The sequence below is a fragment of the Oenanthe melanoleuca genome, chromosome 2 (assembly GCF_029582105.1).
Source record: "Oenanthe melanoleuca isolate GR-GAL-2019-014 chromosome 2, OMel1.0, whole genome shotgun sequence".
Classification (NCBI taxonomy): Eukaryota; Metazoa; Chordata; class Aves; order Passeriformes; family Muscicapidae; genus Oenanthe; species Oenanthe melanoleuca.
Window position 1 is genome coordinate 105,675,441 of NC_079335.1, and position 18,065 is coordinate 105,693,505.

Below are 18,065 nucleotides of genomic sequence, written 5' to 3' on the forward strand. Positions count from 1 at the left end.
CAAAAAGCAAACAGTTCCACCCCAGTCACCACCTCCTCTCTGGTGAGCACACAAACAGAGCCAGGAAGGCAGGAATTGATACCAGTCCCAGACACTGAGAAAGACAGCAGCCCAATGAGCTGCTGCAGGCAGGGAGAGTCCCCAGCCCCCAGCTCCATTTAACAGGATGTAATAGACACACTGCTCTTGCCTGAGGCCTGTGCCCCATGCTACCCCATGTGTCACCAGCCAACAATTTCACAAACACAGTACCAGCACAGCGTGTACTAAACCAGCCTTTATTTCTCTCACAGTACAGTAGGGCTGAAGTTAAGACCACTCTGTGGCAGTGCCAACCCACTCAGTAGCCTGGGCTGTGGGAGCTGCTGACCAGTCCTCAGTGGCAGGCTGGGCACTCCAGTCTTCTGTAATCAAAACACAAAAACAACACTTAGTGCTCCCTAGCTCCTTTCACCGCAACCACACCTCACACCCCTTCCCACAGACACCTCCCCAAACTGACCTGTGGGGAACTGCTGGATGGGCACAGATGGGACCTGCACTCCCTCAGACCAGTCTGCAACCTCAGGCTGAGGAGGGGCAGTGAATTCAGGTGCTGGGGCTGTCCATTCAGTCTGGAATTCCTCCTTCGTGACTGCTTTCTCAGCAGCTGCCTGCTCCTCCTTTTCAATCTGCAAGAGAAGAGCACAGCCTGAGTCTCCCAGGAACACATCCCAGAACCCAACCCTTACTATCACGTATCAGACAACAGGCACCAACTGGCAATACAATTAACAGTAGAGTGTGAAGTGCCATCGTTATATTGGCAAAACCTGTCCTCCACAGCAGACACAGCACCACGGGATAGGAGCACGGGCAGAACATGCCAGAGAGAGCACACAATCCCTGCCACGAGGCTCCTACCTCCTCAGGATCCCTGTAGAAGTACAAGTCGGGCATGACTTCCCACGGGTGCTCACGGGAGATGGTGCCACGCATGCGCAGGACCTCCCGAGCCAGCATCCACCACATCAGGCCCACTGAGTGGGCTCCCTGGAACAGAATTAAGTAGGTAGGAGTTGCTGAACCTTTCCAGAACGAGCAGAAGACTTGTTTCTACCCCATCCAAGGCTTATGCTTGGTGAAAGACACTGCTTGCCAATGCCAGATTTATGTACCTGAACTCAAAAGAAGGGCAACTTTTCCAGTTCCCAGTGATATGTTCAGGTCTCTGCAGATATCATGATACCATTACAACATGGCCTGAAGTAACTCTCCTGTTACAGAGTTTCATAATGCTCACCACCCCCACATGAATTTCATTTAAAACACAGGGATGGTGCTCATATATGTAGGAATGAAGGAATTGAAAACTTGTCAAAATAAACAAAGCTTACACACATCCTCATATGTGGCTTACACTAGTTTTGGTGACTAACATCTAAATAGAAATCAAAGATAACTTCTCATCTTCCTAGACTTTACCTTTCAGGTGATTTCTGGTAAGGTAATGTTTCAGAGCAGTTTCTCCATCAGTTCACTTTATCTTTCATTCATATTCATGATCTGTGGCAAGAATGACTATCAAACTCCACTCATTGGGCCACAAAGACCCTCATGGCGTCAGCGAAAAATCCTGCCAGGTTACTATAGCACACGTCCTACACTTGAGAGTTCCTTGGCCAGAAACCAGCCTCAGCTCCAAGCTCCAGATGTGTGCAGTTTACTTTCTCCTCCCCACCCGCCTGCAAGAGACATTAACCAGCTCATCCCCCGAGATACACGTGAGCTACGAGCCAACCCTCCCTTGCAGAAAGTGTCCACCTTGGAAGCCATGCATGCTCTGGAGGAAGCTGCCTGGACTGCCGCAGGGAAGCGTTACCTTGTTATTGCAGGGAATGGCGATATCCACGTAGCGCAGCGGGGAGTCGGTGTTGCACAGGGCAATGGTGGGGATGTTGACGTAGGACGCCTCTGTCAGCGGCTGGTGATCAGCCCGGGGATCCGTGACCACCAGGAGCCGAGGCTCACGGAAAGCTGCTTGGATCTGGTTCGTGAAGGTGCCAGGGGTGAAACGCCCAGCAATAGGAGTAGCCCCAGTGGCAGCAGCAAACTTCAGAACCGCACGCTGCAAAAGGGACACAGCAAAGGTGAAGCAGGAAAAGTGTATTTCAGCCAGGTCACCCAAGCACTGTCAGTGAACATGCATGAAAATTAACTGAACTATTTGTTTTCATTCCTGTGGAATCAGGGCTCGCCACATCAGGAGACAAAAATGTTACCGAAAAGAACTACTCCTTGAGTTTGTAAGACCATATGCACCAGCAAAGTAGTAAGTCAGAATGTGTAAAAAAGCATTTTCTTCCTCTCAAGTTATTGGCAAGCTCTACTCCAAACTCTCATGGAAAGGGGAATTAAACAAAAAGCTTACAAAAAAAGCAAAGCACATTTTCTTCCATTATTTCTACATATTTTCATTATCCAGGAACTTCAGCTACACAAAAACTCAGTAAAATAAACATACAAAAATTGAAGCTGTGTCCATTGAAACTGCAGTTGGCAGTTCTTATTCAACTGCAACAGCTTCCAGCTTCTCAGACATGTGGCAGGGCCTACTATCAAACTCCAATCATAGAGGGAGCCCCTCTCCTGGCGTTAGCGAAAACCCTGCCATCCTTTGCTGTCGCACACTTCCGACACTTGAGAGCTCACTGGCCAGAAACTGACCTCAGCATCAAGCTTTAACAGTGTGCACATCAAGCCCACGGGATACCACGCTTTTCCTTCAAAAATCCACCCCTGAATCTCCCTAAACATTTGTGGCCTCACCTGCAGTTACCTAAACAATAGAATGCTTTTGCTGCAGGCTTCCTGATGTCCATACCTGTCCGGTGTTCCTGGAAGAAATGACGCTCACATCAGCTGGGTTCTCAATGGCAACAATGGCACGAGCTGCCAGGAGCAGCTTTTCCCAGGTTCTCTTCAGATTGATGATGTAAATACCTGTTGGCAACAAAAGGCTTTAGAGCAACCAGCAAATCAAGATCCTAAAGCAGGATAGCACTCCTCTGCCATTAAACCTGTCACACGGCTGTGGTTACTCCAAAATTCATAGAATCATCAAGGTTGGAAGAGACCTTCAAGATCATCCCCTCCAACTGTTCACCCAGCACTGCCACTGTAACCACTAAGCCGTAACACCATCTCCAGGTCCCCCTTAAAAGTGACTGTGCAACCTATTCCACTGTCTGACCATCCAAATTTTTTCTATTATCTAATCTGAATCTCCTCTGTCTTATCTTCAGGGCATTTGCTTGAGTCCTCTGACTGCTGGCAGGCAGGCAGAAGAGGGTGGCCCCTCCTTTCAGGTAGTCAGAGAGCAGCAAGATCCCTTCTGAGCATCTTTTTCTCAAGACTAAACAAACACAGCTCCTTAGCTGTTCCTCATGACATTTTCTAGACCTTTCAAAAGCTTTGCTGCCCTGCTCTTCACATGCTCCCGCACCTCAATGTCTTTATAGAAATAAATACATTCTAGTCTCATTCTAGCTAGTGGAAAGTATTTTAAAGAAAATTCTCCCCTTGTGGTTTTAATGCCACACGCTTCCAGCATATACCATCAAAACCCCAGGACTGGTATGAGTTTTAATCCTTTAACAAAGGGCAGCTCAGATTGAAGACCAATACAAACACGGAGAAATCATTATTGAGATACTAAAACCGTTTCGTTAATATAGTCAAGAACTAGCAGAATTACCCAAACCGGCTGCAACTGACTTACTAAATTCCAAGATCAGTACAACCAAAAATTGCTCCAAAATCAGTATCTCATTCTTTTCTTTGAGTGAACGCTGTTTGGTATGCAAAGGTCGTGGAGAAACCACGCTAAAGAGATCAAGCACTAGCACTTTCCCGCTCTCCCAGTTGTGCCCATAAGATCCGAGCTGCCCAACCCGGGCCACCCATCCCGCCTGTTTACCATCGCTCTTCCTCTTGTAGATGTACTGCTCCATCTGGAAGTCGAGGTTGGTACCCCCCAGATGGGTCCCGGCAGCGAGGAATTTGAGGACATCCTCCTCCTTCATCTGCAGGACATCAAGGCCTCCGGACATTGTGGGGTTTCCCTCTGGAAGCAACGACAGGGAACCTGCGGGCACAGGGACGCGGCTCAGCCCGGCGGGGACGCGCCACGAGGTCCAGCCGCCCCGGCCGCCATCTTGGGCCTCCTCCCGCGCTACACTCGGCAGGCCTCGGCCTTCTCTGCGGCCCGGCCAGGCCCGGCCCGGCCGCCGCCATTGAGCCGGGATGCACAATAACCCCCGGAGTTACCGCAGGGCGGGGAACGCGGCCCCGGCCGCCCCCGCGCCCCCCGCCCGGCGGCCCCGACTCACGCTGACAACGCCGTGTGGAGGCCCGGGCGGCGCGGAGCCGAAAGAGAGCCCGCCCCCGCCTGACGGCTATATATAGCCTCGCCAGCCAATGGGCGCTCGGGGGCGGGGCTCCGCGGCGGCAGGGGCGGGGCCGCGCTCCGGCGGCGCCTCCCCGGCATGCCCCGGGCGGACGCGGCCCCGCTCCTCGGGCCGTTCCCGACACCGGCTCTGAGAGAAGTTTGTAGGATTAGGAATCCAGAAAAGGACAAAAGCTGGTGAAGGGTCTGCAGTGTGAGTCCTATGAGGAGCAGCTGAGGGAGTTGGGGGTGTTCAGCCGGGAGAAAAGGAGGCTCAGCACGGACCTTACCGCTCTGAAAGAGCGTGTGGAGCCAGGTGTGAGCCGGCATCTTCTCCCCGGGAACCAGCAACAGGACAAGAGGGAACAGCCGCAGCTTACACCAGGGGAGGCTTAGCTTGGGCATCAGGAGGAATTTCTTCCCAGAAGGGGTGATTGTGCATTGGAACGGGCTGCCCAGGGAGACGGTGGAGTCACCGTCCCGGAGATGTTTAAGGAAAGAAAAGACATGGCACCCAGTGCCATGGTCTGCTTGGCACGGTGATGTTCAGCCATGGCTTCGACTCCATGATCTCAGAGGCCTTTCCCAGCCGAACTGATTCCGTGGCTCTCTCATTCTGGGGCTGCTTCAGAGGATCCTGTGGCTTGTGTTCCAACCAAATAAAGGCTGTTTTTGAGGTCCTGAAGTGAAAAGAAAACAAAGGTTTATTTTAATCATTTTACAATTCCGTTTTCCTGCTGAAATATATGTTCTCAGGGACCTGATAATTATTTGATTAATTGCCTGCTGTGGGGGGAAGCTTCTGAGGATCTGTAGCATCTTCCCTGTAGCCACATTCCCCCTCCCTACAGGGCCACTGCTCTGGCACCACGCAGGAGAGCTTGGGCAGCCACAGCTGCCCCTGTCCTCTGCAGAAATCACAGTAAAAACAGGTGAAATTGACACTGAACCTACACATCCTTGTTCTGCAGTAGACATTCTTGTGGTACTTACCCCTTCTTTCTGTGTGTTGTTTGGTCTGGGTTTTTTTTGTTGTTATTTGCTTTTAAGAAACCACAGAAAGTTATGAGATTTAAGACACAGGCCTGAGAAAGGAATTTCTTGGGAAAAAAGTAGCAATACTTACTTTATTATGCTTGCTATCATCAAGATCTGGATACATTTCTGGACAGATTTCTGGACTGTGCAAACTTTCCAGTGCCTTCTGCAAGTGGAAATTAATCTTCACATCTTTCTGACAACAGTGTTCCTCTAGTTTTCTCCTTTTTTAACCTCGTATAACCACTTCAGTGTGACTGGGCCTGGACTCTCCTGACAGCCCCTTTTCAGTGTCTGAGCCCTGAGTTACTCTGGGCGTGATTTGCTTAAGTAACAGGTTACAACATCATTTCACGTATGTTCTTTGTCTCCTGGAAAATGGCTTCGTGCTTGTTAGATGGTGTTAATCAGCAAGATTACCAGCTCAGCTTTAGAATATTCTGTAAGGGAGTAATTCAAGCATTTGCCACTTGGTGGTGACAAAGTAGGTAACATGAAACTCAGCAGCAGATCAGTGAACTCTCAGCAGGAGAGTGAGCAATTATTACCTGAGAGATTACAGACATCTGTGGCACTTTGATAAGTGCACAGTGGACAGTGAGAGCTGACCTGATGGAGATATGTACAGCCCAAGGAGACAGGAGCAGTGTGCATATTAGCTTGGGAGGGAAGAGGAGACATGGTGGTGATGTCACCATGGTGTGTGCAGTGGATTTAGTCTGGAGGGCTTTTCTGCACACAACTGAAACCCAACAGTATTGAAAGTGTATTTGAACATAATGATTGGAAATTAAGTAATGAATATTGAAGTATATATGATGTTATCAAAAGAATGCCACTGGTAAGCATCATATAATCCTCTGGCATCTCCAATATGTAATTTATTTCTTGTTACACTTTGGGCCCTTTCTGGTAGACCATGAGGCCCACAGTCCATAAGAAGGCTTGGAAAAGTCATGATAAAGCTTGTCAGTAAAGTATTTCTTATTATTTCCTTAAGTAACATAAAATTTCATCTTCATTTTTTATCTGTGCGCTGAGACAGTTTAAAATAAATCTGTTACTACTGGACATGTCCCTCAGGTGAAAGTATATCTATCTTATCACATGTTTTAGACAAAGTTTCCCTGGTCTAAAGTTCACAATGAACTCTGTTACACAATTACAGGCAGAGCTGCTGGCAGCCCCTGGGAATAGCCTATCTCTGCAGCAAGCAACCCCAGGGAAAGGGGATTTGAGCCACCAGTCCTCCTGAAGTGCTAAGGAGACTCGGAAACATCACAGCTACATCAGCTTTAGGGTGCTGCACTGAGACCTCAAACAGGTGCCTGGGGTGGTCACAAAGCCCCAGAGAGCATCTGAGCCAGCCCAGGCTGCAGCAGAGAGCAGCAGCCCTTGCCTCTGAGCAGGGGGCTGGGAGAGAGGGCTCCTCACAGGGCTGCAGAGGCGTTCTGTGCTGCCAGAACAGCTCCTGCAGCGGAGGGGTTGCGTTGTGTGTCAGGGGAAGAGGCTCAGGCAAAAAGCTTTCAGGCAGTATCTTCCCCACCAAACATGACAGTGACACCCAAGAGATGGTGTGGCACCCCCTGGAGAAGGCAAAGAACTATGAAGATCAACCCACTTTCAGTGAAACTGCACTAATATTACTGTGCTTTCCTGTAAATTCCATTTTGGCTTGTGTTTCAAAGGTTTTTTATTACTTCTTACATGTTTTGGGGAAACATACTTTGGCAAGTTTCTTCCCTTCTTATTTCTAATTCTACAAAGTTAGAATTGCCTAATATGCTACAAAACTTGCAGAGGTCTCATTTTAACCTCTTACTGGGATCTTGTCATTTTTACTAAAACTCCTTAATGCATCGTGATAAAAACTCCTAAAGCATTTTACAATGATAAAATTACAAATTAAGGAACTGCAATGTGGAAAATCAGCTTGCTATTTTGAAATAAGCACCAAAGCCAGAAGGGATAAGCATATTCAAGAAACCCATTTGGAGTTTGCAAAAGTACACGTATGTATGTGTTTGTGTGGGAGGAGGAATCTTTTCTGCTCAATTCTGGTGTCAGTGTTTATGCGTGGCACAGAACTCATTAAAAATTAAAAAAGCAAGAAAATTGTGTGCCCATTTTTAATGAGGAAGGGAGATCTGTAACTCAATGTTTTGTTACAACCACACTGCCTTTAAACTTTCAATCTTGCCCACTTTCTACCACCCAGGGTTAGGGAGCTTGTCTGCTATCTCTGCTCACAGCTGAGGCAGCTGTCAGCAGCATGGATAGCAGCACCCACTACACAGGAGATGGTTCTTCAGGGCAGCAGGACAGCTCTGGGGAGCCGTGTGTGCAGGAGCAGGCACTAGCCCAGGCCTAACTTGCTATCAGGAACCTGCACAAGCAATTCAGGTTCAGTTGGCACAAGGCTGCCCCTCAGCACTGTCTGGCAGGTCTGTTACACACAGATAACCCTCCATGAAAATTGCCCCATGTGAGAATGTATCATCTAAGCAAGAAAAGAGAAGAGGCTTGGGATCTTCACATCTGGAAGATGCACATCTCAGTATCAACAATGTTTTGCTTAGCACAACCTGCCTGTTACTGAATCCCAGGACCATACTGTGACAGCAGAGGAGATCCCAGCAATCCAGCATCCCCTTGCATTATACATTGCAGGAGACAACTGTCCCAGGCACAATTTCTGGTCCCCTGCTGAGATCCAACAGCCTGAGTAGCAAAAATGTGATCAGCAGGAGACTAAAAAGAGTTTCTCCCCAGAGAGCTTAAAACCCCACTGTCTCAAGGCAGGTATTTCACCAGCTAGTACAGGAATTCAACAGCCATCTGTCTTTACACACAGCAGGCAGGCAGAGGAAGCTGTGTAAAACACAGCATTCCCCACTGCTATGTGTTTCTTCCATTTAAGCAAAGTTGATTTAGGTTGTATTAGCACAACATGTGCATATTACACACTACAGAAAAAGAGAATATTCCTTACCTTTTATGGGCTCTGAACACATGCAGCAGTCTTGGGAACTCTTGGGAAACTCCTTTTGCCTCCTAAAGCCTCTATTCCATCCAATCCCTTGTGCATTTAATCAGTTTGGGGCTTGTTTGTTTGGGGCTATTTAAAGAAACACTGAAGAGATTGCATCCTCATTTTAGCAACCAGTTTTTAATAGAAACATATAATACACCTTTTCACATAAATATTTTATACAAACAAAGAAGCACTCACAATACTCAAAGCTGTGCCATGTTCCCAAGCTCCAGTTCTGTTTAAGACACTGAGAGAAAAAAACTCCAAATAAATCATCACACAGAAGAGTGGAAACATAAAGTTTCTAAAGCATGAATAATCAGACTATTTCTCTTGTGTCCTTACAACTCACTTAAACATTGCCTGCCCCAACATGGCAGCCAGCTGTGTCCTTATCCACAGCTGCAGGGACAAGCAGAGACGGTGCACAACCACTGCCAGCAAGAGAGGTCGGTCCAAGAGGGATCCAACTGCAATCCTGAAGTGCACAGAGGGAGCATACCAGTGTCTCTGGAATCCAAGCTAAGATGGCTCTGGAAATGATTATCTGACAAGATGGTTAGTGTTGAATTGCTGGCATGATGGAGGTAGGTGATTAAACATCTCTGCCCAGGTCTTCTGATTTACTTTACCTTTAGGCTGTACTGTGACAATTTGTTTTTAAGTAGAAGCATTAAACCTCAAGGGGAATACATCCAAACTTCAAATCCACACACTTGATTGTCTTGACTTGCTCTAGCTATCACGGAGTAACTTCAATAAATCACTTCAGAAACAGAATGTTTTTGAAGAGGGGAAAAGGGTGAAGGACAGTAAGGATCAGAGCTGAGAAATAGTCTTGTGCCTGACCATGTAATAAAGCTTTCAGAACAGAGTGAAGCAGAACTTCAGGCTTTCCCTTCCCCCATATATTACACCCGACAAAAGAAGTAACAAAGAGAAACAAACAACAAGCTTGCAACATAGAATTAATTCTCACCAACTCACAGGTAGATAAGCTTTAGGATTTGCAGCACCAATGGTAGATGAAACACGGTGCAGTTTAGATTCTCTATTTATTAAACTCAGAGGAGCCCAGGTGAATTGACAAGCCAAAACCCATGAAGTTTTTCACTTTACTCCAATAACAAAGCACCAAAGCAGAATGGAAGAACTTTCCCAAAGAAGAAGCTAACACTGCTTTAGGCCTGATTTCAGGTTTATAACAACCAACCAACCAACTCCACCACAGACCTTAAAACATTAGCACATGGAATAAATTTTTTACTTCTTCCTTTGTTACTTGACCAAGCAGGAGTACAGAGACATAAAAGCCACCAAAGTGTTTCTAAAATTCAGGTTTCTGATGAGGACCTTATTTAATTCCACACTACCTTGGCATTCTTTGCTTGCCTGCCTCTTAAAAATGAGCCCAAATTTCTGTCTGGACAGGTTGCACATTGCTTTGCCATCGCTAAATCAGGAACAAAATATGTGTGAAGCACCTTGCAATGACCCCACACACTGCCCTTGGCTACCACAGCCCAGGATGATCAACAGATCCAACTCACATGCCAGATTATAAAGCTCCAAATAAATTCAGGCTCGCAGCACAATGTTGGTTTGATCCCATACATAGGGGAATAAAGAACAAATGAGGTTAACTCATGTAATTGCCACCTTGTTCTGCCAGGTCAGCAATCCTAGACTTTGTTCTCCAGCTTTCTGTGTCAGTAGTGCTCAGGATAGCAAACAAGCAGGATGTGCAGTTACCATGGTTTCATGCACTCTCACAAGTTCTGGTCACTAAGGGCAGTAGGAAGAGCAAAAGAAAGGAACAGGTGCTGACATTTAGGATTTAGCAAATAATTGCCACATGCCAATATGCCACAGGTGCTCTATTGCTAACATGTAGACATGTGCACACAAAACCCTCCACCACCACTCTTGGAGACTCCTGTACTGCAGTGCACCAGCCTCTCCCCACAGATGGGCGGAATCTGAAAACAGGCAGCACTTTTCCAAGCCTCCAGCCTGTCCTCTTACACTTCACTTAACTCTTACTTTAGTCATCAAGCCTTCTTGGAGTTGAAATCCGGTAAAGAATACCTTTAACAACCCACGTCCCCTCTGCTCCTGCACTCAGGAAGTTGCCTGGGCAGGCAGTGATTGTCCAAAATATACTTTAAAATTTATGAACAACAGGTGGGTAGCAGTGGTTGTTCATACAGCTACAGCATCATATCTTCATATTTAGAGACAAGTGCTCTGGTTCTAAAGTGAACTGCAATATCCCTAGATATTTAGGAAAATAAAAGCCAAAGCTAAGTTTTCTGCAAGACACACTACAGAACAGGATGCACACTTCCAAACCAGCTTCATGGCTACGCTAACAGCTGCAAGGGACCCAACCCATCACAGAGGCACAAGTGAAGAGGGGATAGGCTGTACCTGGCGCACACTGTGAGGTCTAAGTAACACAGCAGGAAAGAGTAAGAAGGCACAGAGGATGGAAAGTGTATTTAAATTCAGGCATACTCAAACATGGACTACCTGATAAGAGAAAAGGATCAGACAGGAAAACGTGTAGGGTCTGTGTGGAGCCTTAAGGGAATTACAGGTCACTGTCAAGAACCCATAGGGCTCAAACTCTGGAGAAAGCTTACAGAAATATCAACCTTTTCTTTCCAAACCAAAACATACTCCACATGCAATCAGCAATGTTTTGAGGGAAACCTGAAGTGCCTGTTTCCATTGTACATTTATGCATTATGAGCCGTGGCCCTGAAAGCTACATCTAATGACCACTTCACACTAAGGGTGTTGATCAGGGATTAACAAATAAGGAATAGGAAGCAAGTAAGTCTCTATGACAACTGCATAAAAAAACCCCAACAAAACCCACTTGAGTATTCCTGCTATAGTTAGACCAGCTGCATTTTGTTGTTTTTCAGAGAACAAGTAGAACTTTGGTAGCAATCAATTCTAAAGTGCCTTATGCTTCTTAATTCCTGTGCAAACTCTGCTATAGAGGCAGAAGGATATTTCAAGAGTGTTAAGATGCTCAATCACATAATAACACATAACACAGCAAGGTGGTTCCAGTTATTTTCTCTGGGATCACCCACAGTACAAAAGTGATGGCAGAGACCATGTTTGTAGATTTTCCTCTGCACTTCATTTCTCTTTCGTCCACTTCTGTAATATAAGCATTATGAGACAGATCCAGTTTCCCATCAGGGCCTAGTGTTCCCCAGTGAGAATAAAGAACATGAGAAAGGAGGATCTATATCAGATGGTGGTCACTGTGGTCTTTCTGGTTATGCCAGGAAGAAACAGGCTGGCAGGTTCTGAAACCACTATTTTCTTCCAAACGCTTTTGCTCTGATACTGTCTCATTGCATAAAGGTGGTGAGTGCAGTTATTTTTAAAAGAGGCTTCTCAGCATAGTTACCAGGCAGTGAAAACACTACCATTTCCCATGGCAGTCCTTCTGGAATGCATTGATCAAACAACGCAAAGATCCAATCCTTCCTTTCCTCTACTCGCCAAAAGGCCTAATCCCCTGTGTCAGAAGGGCTTTCTTCCTCCTGGCTGAGGAAGGCTTATTCCTCTGTGGAACTGGGAACTTCTCAGTGCCAGTTGATCACAGCAAACAGGAGAAGGAGTGAAGCTGGTCCTTTCTCGTGCAGCTCAGTCAGGACTTCAAGCCCATTTTTTCCATCATCTGTTCATACACTGTCCACGCCATTGCTGCCATCAGAGTGCGCCTGAGGGCTCGGGGCACACCACCTCGGAAAAAGCCAACCAGCCCAAAGTCCTGCAACAGCAGATAAACAGCAATTCATCCCAATCTGCCTGGAGGGTTTTAATTTCTCATCATTCATAACATGGAAGAGCACAGGATGTATTTCAGCTCAGACCCAGATCAGTCTCTGAAAGACCCGGGCTTAAATAGTGTTTACGAAGAACCTGTAGCATTGCACTTTTGCAGGGCTACCCAGGAAAGCAGAGAGAGCAGTGAGTGGAAAAAGGAAGACAAAGATGGAGACAACAGATAGGGAAAGCCATACTCAAGTCCAACAAAGATAAAGGCAAGGATGTAATAATTTTCAGACACTACAGGAAAATTACTAGTCTTTGCTTTAGAGCTTCATATTTACAAAAGTCTCTTAGCTATTCTGTAAAAACCTGGGATTTCTAAGTGCTGAAGTAAAAAACCCTTACAATTTGAATAAAAAAAGGTACATAAAAATGCATACAGAAATAAACAGATCACTGCGTAGGAATAGAGTTCAATATGGAAACAATGAATCTGCCAAGATCTGCTCTTCTGACAGCAGGAAGGGAAAGGTGGGCTTTGACTATGTTTCCATCCTATTCCTGGGTAAAGACCTGAACATTTAGTTATCTTCTGATGTCTAAAGAGGAAATAATTATTTTGTAGGTAGTTTGTATCTGAAACCAGCATTTCCCCACTGCACTCTACAATCTTGGTCTACCATAGCATGACCCCCTTCATCATCTTGAAAATGCTGACACTGAATTGTCCAACTGCAAGAGCAGATGAAGCACTGACACTTGCTCACCTCCTTTAGAAGGCAACAACTTCCCCAGCATACGGTGTGCTTTGAGCAAGGGGATCAGAATTGTGGATGTGGTTGTGCATATCAGAAGGGATTCACCTCACCTTGTAGATAAAGGCAATGGCCTGGCTAGTCCTGTGGTACCTTTGGGGTGACAGCTGCATGTGTGTTTTGATGACATCAGCAGGCTGTGTTGCCAGAGAGGCCAAGATTCCCGCAAAGATCCCACAGCCAAAATTCAGCAAGGGCACGAGCACTGGATCCAGCTGGTCTGCAACAGAGCAAAACAAACACACTCAGACCCCATTCAGGCCAGGAACACTCATGCTGCGTGACAAAGTGAAAGCTATTGAATGATTAAATCAACATCAGAGCCTAAGAGATGTTAAGATCCATGCAGCTAGAGAAACCTTTCAAGAGGAAAAGTGACTACTAGTCAAAAGTTAGCACTATGGACAAGCCTCACTTGCTGGGTAACTGAATTTGAGGGAAAATCAGTAAAGAAAAAATTGTACAAATATTGCCCCAGTGAGTTCCAATATCAGAGAAGCTCCAGTTTAGCAGGAAACTGAGAAGTATGCAAGACAAGGAGAAGCAGCAATCATTGCTTAAGACACCCTGTCTTTCAACTGTTCACTAACTCACTTATGCATCAGTCTTCATGAAAACAATCAATCAGTTTAGGGCCAGTCTCCATTTCTGCACCAACCTCAGCTATAGGTCTACAGCTCTCCACAGGCAAATGTGAGTGTGTGACCCAAAGCCCTACAGTGAGGGGACTAATTTAACTTCTGAGGTGGAGGGCAACAAGCAGAGCATGCAGGCTGTCAGCTGCAGAGCAAGATCTGAGAAGAGGAACATTTTCCACTCCAGCCTCCAACATTCATCCTCACCCTGAGGTGTCAGGTTCTTGGTCTGTGTGTAGAACATCAGGTAGATGCCAGAGAAGGGCGCATCCCGCAGCAGCGTTGCCGTGAGCCCACTGAACATGCCACGAGCCCCTTCGGTCTGATAGATATTCTTCAGGGCTCCATACACACTCCCATAGCCAAATCTTCCACTCTGCAGGAGCAGAAAAAGGTCAGTCATCCACATGCCAGGCACAGGTGAGAAGCCCTACACACATCCTGAGGATATAATACCCAAACAAATGGCAATACAGAGGAAAACCCAAGGCAAAAACTGGGTTTCACTTACCTCAGCTTTAAAAGAATCCTTCAGGAAGCTAACATATGAAAGATGCTACACAAACATTGTATACAACTGAAACTTATAAACCTTAGGGTGAATTCTTGCCTAAATATAATTTCCTGCACAGTGTGTGAACTGAGGTGAAATCAGGACTACACTCCTGGCTGTAGCCAAGTGGCAGCTACCTTTTCCAGGCAGAAGGATTCATTTTGCATCACAAGGAAGGTCTGTGACATCATTTACAGGGGACTACTGGAAAGTCATACCTCATATCGGGTCTTCACTACAGTCACTGGCAGCAAGCAAATCCCAGAAGCTGCACGAGCGGTGGCACCCAGAAAGACAGACTCCAGGGCTGTGGGTGAACGGTCCACAAGAAACTTTTGCTTCATCATGTACAAAGTGCTGAAGTAAATCCCAACCCCAGGAATACATCTTGCAAAGGACTTCAGGAGAAACAGAAGCAGATGAAGAAAGAAAAAGCTTACATAAGACAAGATATACTACAGAACTTTTCTGAGACTGTTAAACTTGACAGAAAGCTTTGTAGAAGACAAAAATATCACTACAGCTAACATGGCAAGGAAGGAAGATAAGGTAGAAATCATTCATGGCACTGACAGACAAGTGATTCAAATGATGCCAGGATTTAATGCACTCCTTAATGGCAGTTTTCTAGGAACAAGATATTCAAAACCAAAATGAAGTTCCTGCAGCTGCCACACCACATTTGCAAAAGTATTCAAGTGTTCAGCTGCTCAGGAATGCCATAACCAATGTGAAATTCACAATATTAACTCCTTAAAATAGTACGTAATCTAAATCACATGATTTCACTCATAATTGTACAAGAGTTGGCTATTTAAATTCAGGCAGACATAATTAGCAATAAACAGTAAGTTTATTTTTCTACTTATTTTTACAAGTCAGAGTTAAACCAGCCACTTACTGCAGAGACACCTTTCCAGAGCCCCAGAATACTCTCAGTACGAACAACCCTAAAGAGCAGCGTTACCAACCCAGCACGACCAGACCTGAAAGAAAGACAAGACAGGAACTGAAGAAATTACCTGCTTCTGCTCTTTGGCAGATATATTCAGCAGCCACCCCTTTTCACTCATATCTCTGTACACTCAGCACCTCAAAGATGCTCTTCCTCATTTCAGTCTGCTTTTCTTGGTCTTACTTGGAAGGAGGGCTTCTCCATCACCTTCTCACCATCTCACAGCTTGTAACACCCATCACCATTTTTAGTTGCTCATTCCCTTTGTTAGCAGCAGCAGCTTGTAAGTTGACTACACCAAGCTGCACTCATAAATAATTATCTGACAACCATACAGGATTTTTTTCAGGCAGAGGATACCCCATGAAGCTCCATGGTAGCCACTCCAGCAAACGCCAATCTCTCAGATGAGAACAAATGTTGAGGTTACAAGTTATTCCAGAGCAAAGTTATTACAAGTTATTCTGGAGCAAAATAACAATCCCTCTCCATAATACAAACTCATACCTCCACTTTTAGAAAGACTGATTTCCCAAATAACAACTCTGAACTCCAAGCCCCAGCCAGGAAATAAGGCAAAAGTCTATGGCAGAGCACCTCCAGGCCCCCCTGGCAGACACAACCCATTCCCTCTCACCTATTCACAGCAGGCTGCAGAGTTTGCAGGCGGGTTTTCAGCAGGTCAAGAGGCTGGAAGAGGAGCGTGGAACAAGTGCCACTGATGGAGCCACACACAAAGGCCTTTAGAACTGGATGCATCTGGAAGAGGAAGAATAGAACTTTAAGTGAGCATTTGATTAAGAATGGTACAAAAGGAAATATTTCAGCTGATATGTTACATGTTATAGGAAGGAAGGTGAGCTGACCCCAGGTGCTAAGGACAGCTGCTTAGGGCACAAAAGCTTTTCCAGACCTTTTCTGAGGCTGATCAAGTTTTATTTGTGCTTTTTGGTCCCTCTGCTTCATCTGCGAGAATGTTCCAGAACCTCTTTGAAATTCGGTGGGGGGAAAGAGTTTTCTGAACATCAAACGTGCTAGCAGCCATTTGCCTACCCTTTGCCACGGCAAAGTAAACAGGCGTCCCCTTCCCACCTCTAGTACTTGCCGCAGTCGCTCCCACCTGTGCTGGCAGCACCTGCACCCCTCCGTTCCCCGTGCACACCAAGTCCCCCCGAGCCGGGCCCTGCCCCGAGCCGGGCCCTGCCCCGAGCCGGGCCCACCGCGCTCCCAGCACGGCACGGCCTGCTCGGCTGAGCCTGCCTTTCCCAGCCACAGCGCCGGCCGCCGGCACTGCTCGGGAATAATGAGGCAGCCGGCACGAAGCCAGCGGCAGGGTGAAGATATTTTTGGTGTTTCGAGAGGGTTTTTTTTGTTTTTATAAACACATAACGGTGTTTGCTAATGGAGAGCGAGTTTCTGCGCAGGAGAATCACGACAGATTAGAAAGCACGGAGAGATGAGAAGCAGGGTGGGGCACGCTCCAAGCCAGCAATGATTGTGCCCCCAAGCCGGCCCGGACCCACCGTCACGGGGCTGGAGCCGGGCCCCCGTCCCCCCGCTGCCCCGAGGCCGCGGAACACGACGCAGCAGGGTAATGGGCTCAGCGAGCCGCCCTCGCCTCCCACCGCGGCGCTGCCCCCGGGCTCTCCTCGGCAGGGCCACCGAGGAGGGCCCGGCCGTACCTCCGCGTCCCGGCCCGGCATCCCAGCGCCGCCCGCAGCTCCCGAGCGCAGCGGGCGGCGGCGAGGCCCGGCCCCGAGCCCGTCCCGCTCCACAGCCCCGCCCCGCTCCGCAGCCCCGCCCCGCCCGCCGTGAGGCTCCCGTAACCCTTCACCCGCTGAGGCCTTGCTCGGGCGCGGGGAGCGAGCTGTGGCCCCCCGCTGCCAGCCGGCTCCGGACGGTCTACAGAGAATCGTAGCACGTAAAGGGGTTGAAATGGGTCTGGGAAGTTCATCTAGGTCCAGCCTCTCCGCTACTACCTCCCGCTAGACCACATTGCTCAAGGCTCCATCCAGTGTGCTTTGAACGCTGCCAGGGGTGGGGCATCGACAGCTTCTCTGGACAACCTGTTCCAGTGTCTCGCTGCCCTCACAGGAAAAAAAAAAAAAAATCTTCCTAATATCTAACCTAAATTTCTCTTTCAGTTTATGCCCACTACTCCCTGAACTATCACTGCAATTCCTGACGAGGAGTCCCTCTCTGGCTTCCCTGTAGGTCCCCTTCAGATACTGGAAGGCTTCTATGGTATGTCAACACAACCTTTTCTTTTCCAAGCTGGACCGCCCCAGTGCTCTCAGTCTGTCTTCATAGAGCAGGTGCTTGAGTCCTCTGATCAACTTTGTGGCCTTATCTGGACTTTCTCCAACAGTTACATGGCCTGAAGTTTGTGGCACCAGAATTGTGCTTGGTTCCAGCAACTGTACTCTATTCCAGCCCTATGTGCTGTATCCAGCAACTGAGCCCAGCACACTGTCAGACATGGGCAGTCGGAAGGGTCAGTTCATAACTGACAGCTTTCGTGTCTTCCCTCAATTCACACCTCCCACTTCCCCACAAAACCAGCTTCCTGTGGATACTGTGTTGTTCAGAACCTGAGATGCACACTGATATGTCCTTACCGCTATCGCTAGTGTGTCCACTTGCTCATCCACATCCTGGGCCCAGAGCAGAGGAAGGCTGGCTTTCCAGAGCATTGAAGAGGTGAGGGACTGAAATCAAGTGTTTCAGTATTAGACCTGTGCCACCCCTGAGACTGCGGCTTCACTTTGCCTGCAGAGCCAGACACTGCTTATCAAGAACAAAACTGGA

General features: G+C 47.3%; 2 protein-coding genes and 2 non-coding genes across 6 annotated transcripts; all 4 read right to left on the reverse strand.

Annotated features, from left to right (window-relative positions):
• Window positions 1-261: 261 nt before the first annotated feature.
• RPSA (ribosomal protein SA) lies at window positions 262-4,522 on the reverse strand. Its single transcript, XM_056484687.1, has 7 exons — window positions 4,371-4,522; window positions 3,959-4,126; window positions 2,864-2,982; window positions 1,862-2,107; window positions 904-1,032; window positions 503-671; window positions 262-404 (listed from the first exon to the last, which is right to left on the reverse strand). Exons 2-7 carry the CDS (start codon window positions 4,089-4,091, stop codon window positions 310-312), a joined length of 891 nt encoding a protein of 296 aa, XP_056340662.1. The 5' UTR covers window positions 4,092-4,126; window positions 4,371-4,522; the 3' UTR covers window positions 262-309.
• On the reverse strand, window positions 1,544-1,702 carry LOC130250462 (small nucleolar RNA SNORA62/SNORA6 family). Its single transcript, XR_008839989.1, has one exon. It is a non-coding gene; the product is annotated as a small nucleolar RNA SNORA62/SNORA6 family (small nucleolar RNA).
• Window positions 2,578-2,735, reverse strand: LOC130250461 (small nucleolar RNA SNORA62/SNORA6 family). The gene has a single exon (XR_008839988.1). It is a non-coding gene; the product is annotated as a small nucleolar RNA SNORA62/SNORA6 family (small nucleolar RNA).
• Window positions 4,523-8,613: 4,091 nt separating the features above from the next.
• On the reverse strand, window positions 8,614-18,025 carry SLC25A38 (solute carrier family 25 member 38). 3 transcript variants are annotated; one of them, XM_056484972.1, is made up of 7 exons: window positions 17,876-18,025; window positions 15,895-16,016; window positions 15,204-15,288; window positions 14,521-14,700; window positions 13,957-14,125; window positions 13,168-13,334; window positions 8,614-12,297 (listed from the first exon to the last, which is right to left on the reverse strand). In XM_056484972.1, exons 1-7 carry the CDS (start codon window positions 17,948-17,950, stop codon window positions 12,175-12,177), a joined length of 921 nt encoding a protein of 306 aa, XP_056340947.1. In that variant the 5' UTR covers window positions 17,951-18,025; the 3' UTR covers window positions 8,614-12,174. The 3 variants fall into 3 exon arrangements, with proteins under 3 accessions (XP_056340947.1, XP_056340948.1, XP_056340950.1); XM_056484973.1 differs by lacking the exon at window positions 17,876-18,025 and adding an exon at window positions 16,940-17,029; XM_056484975.1 differs by lacking the exon at window positions 17,876-18,025 and adding an exon at window positions 16,781-16,946.
• Between the last annotated feature and the right edge of the window lie 40 nt (window positions 18,026-18,065).

Bases quoted from the DNA above. Each gene is read 5' to 3' on its own strand.
- SLC25A38 (XM_056484972.1), bottom strand. From the start codon at position 17,950: ATGCTCTGGAAAGCCAGCCTTCCTCTGCTCTGGGCCCAGGATGTGGAT. The intron at 13,335-13,956 runs GTGAGGATGAAT...GCTCTGTTGCAG, and splicing joins CAAGAACCTGACACCTCAGG to ACCAGCTGGATCCAGTGCTC. The intron at 12,298-13,167 runs GTGAGGTGAATC...CTGCTGTTGCAG, and splicing joins CCATTGCCTTTATCTACAAG to GACTTTGGGCTGGTTGGCTT.
- RPSA (XM_056484687.1), bottom strand. From the start codon at position 4,091: ATGTCCGGAGGCCTTGATGTCCTGCAGATGAAGGAGGAGGATGTCCTC. The intron at 2,108-2,863 runs GTATGGACATCA...TCCCTTTTGCAG, and splicing joins CTTCCAGGAACACCGGACAG to CGTGCGGTTCTGAAGTTTGC. The intron at 405-502 runs GTCAGTTTGGGG...TTTTGATTACAG, and splicing joins CATCCAGCAGTTCCCCACAG to AAGACTGGAGTGCCCAGCCT.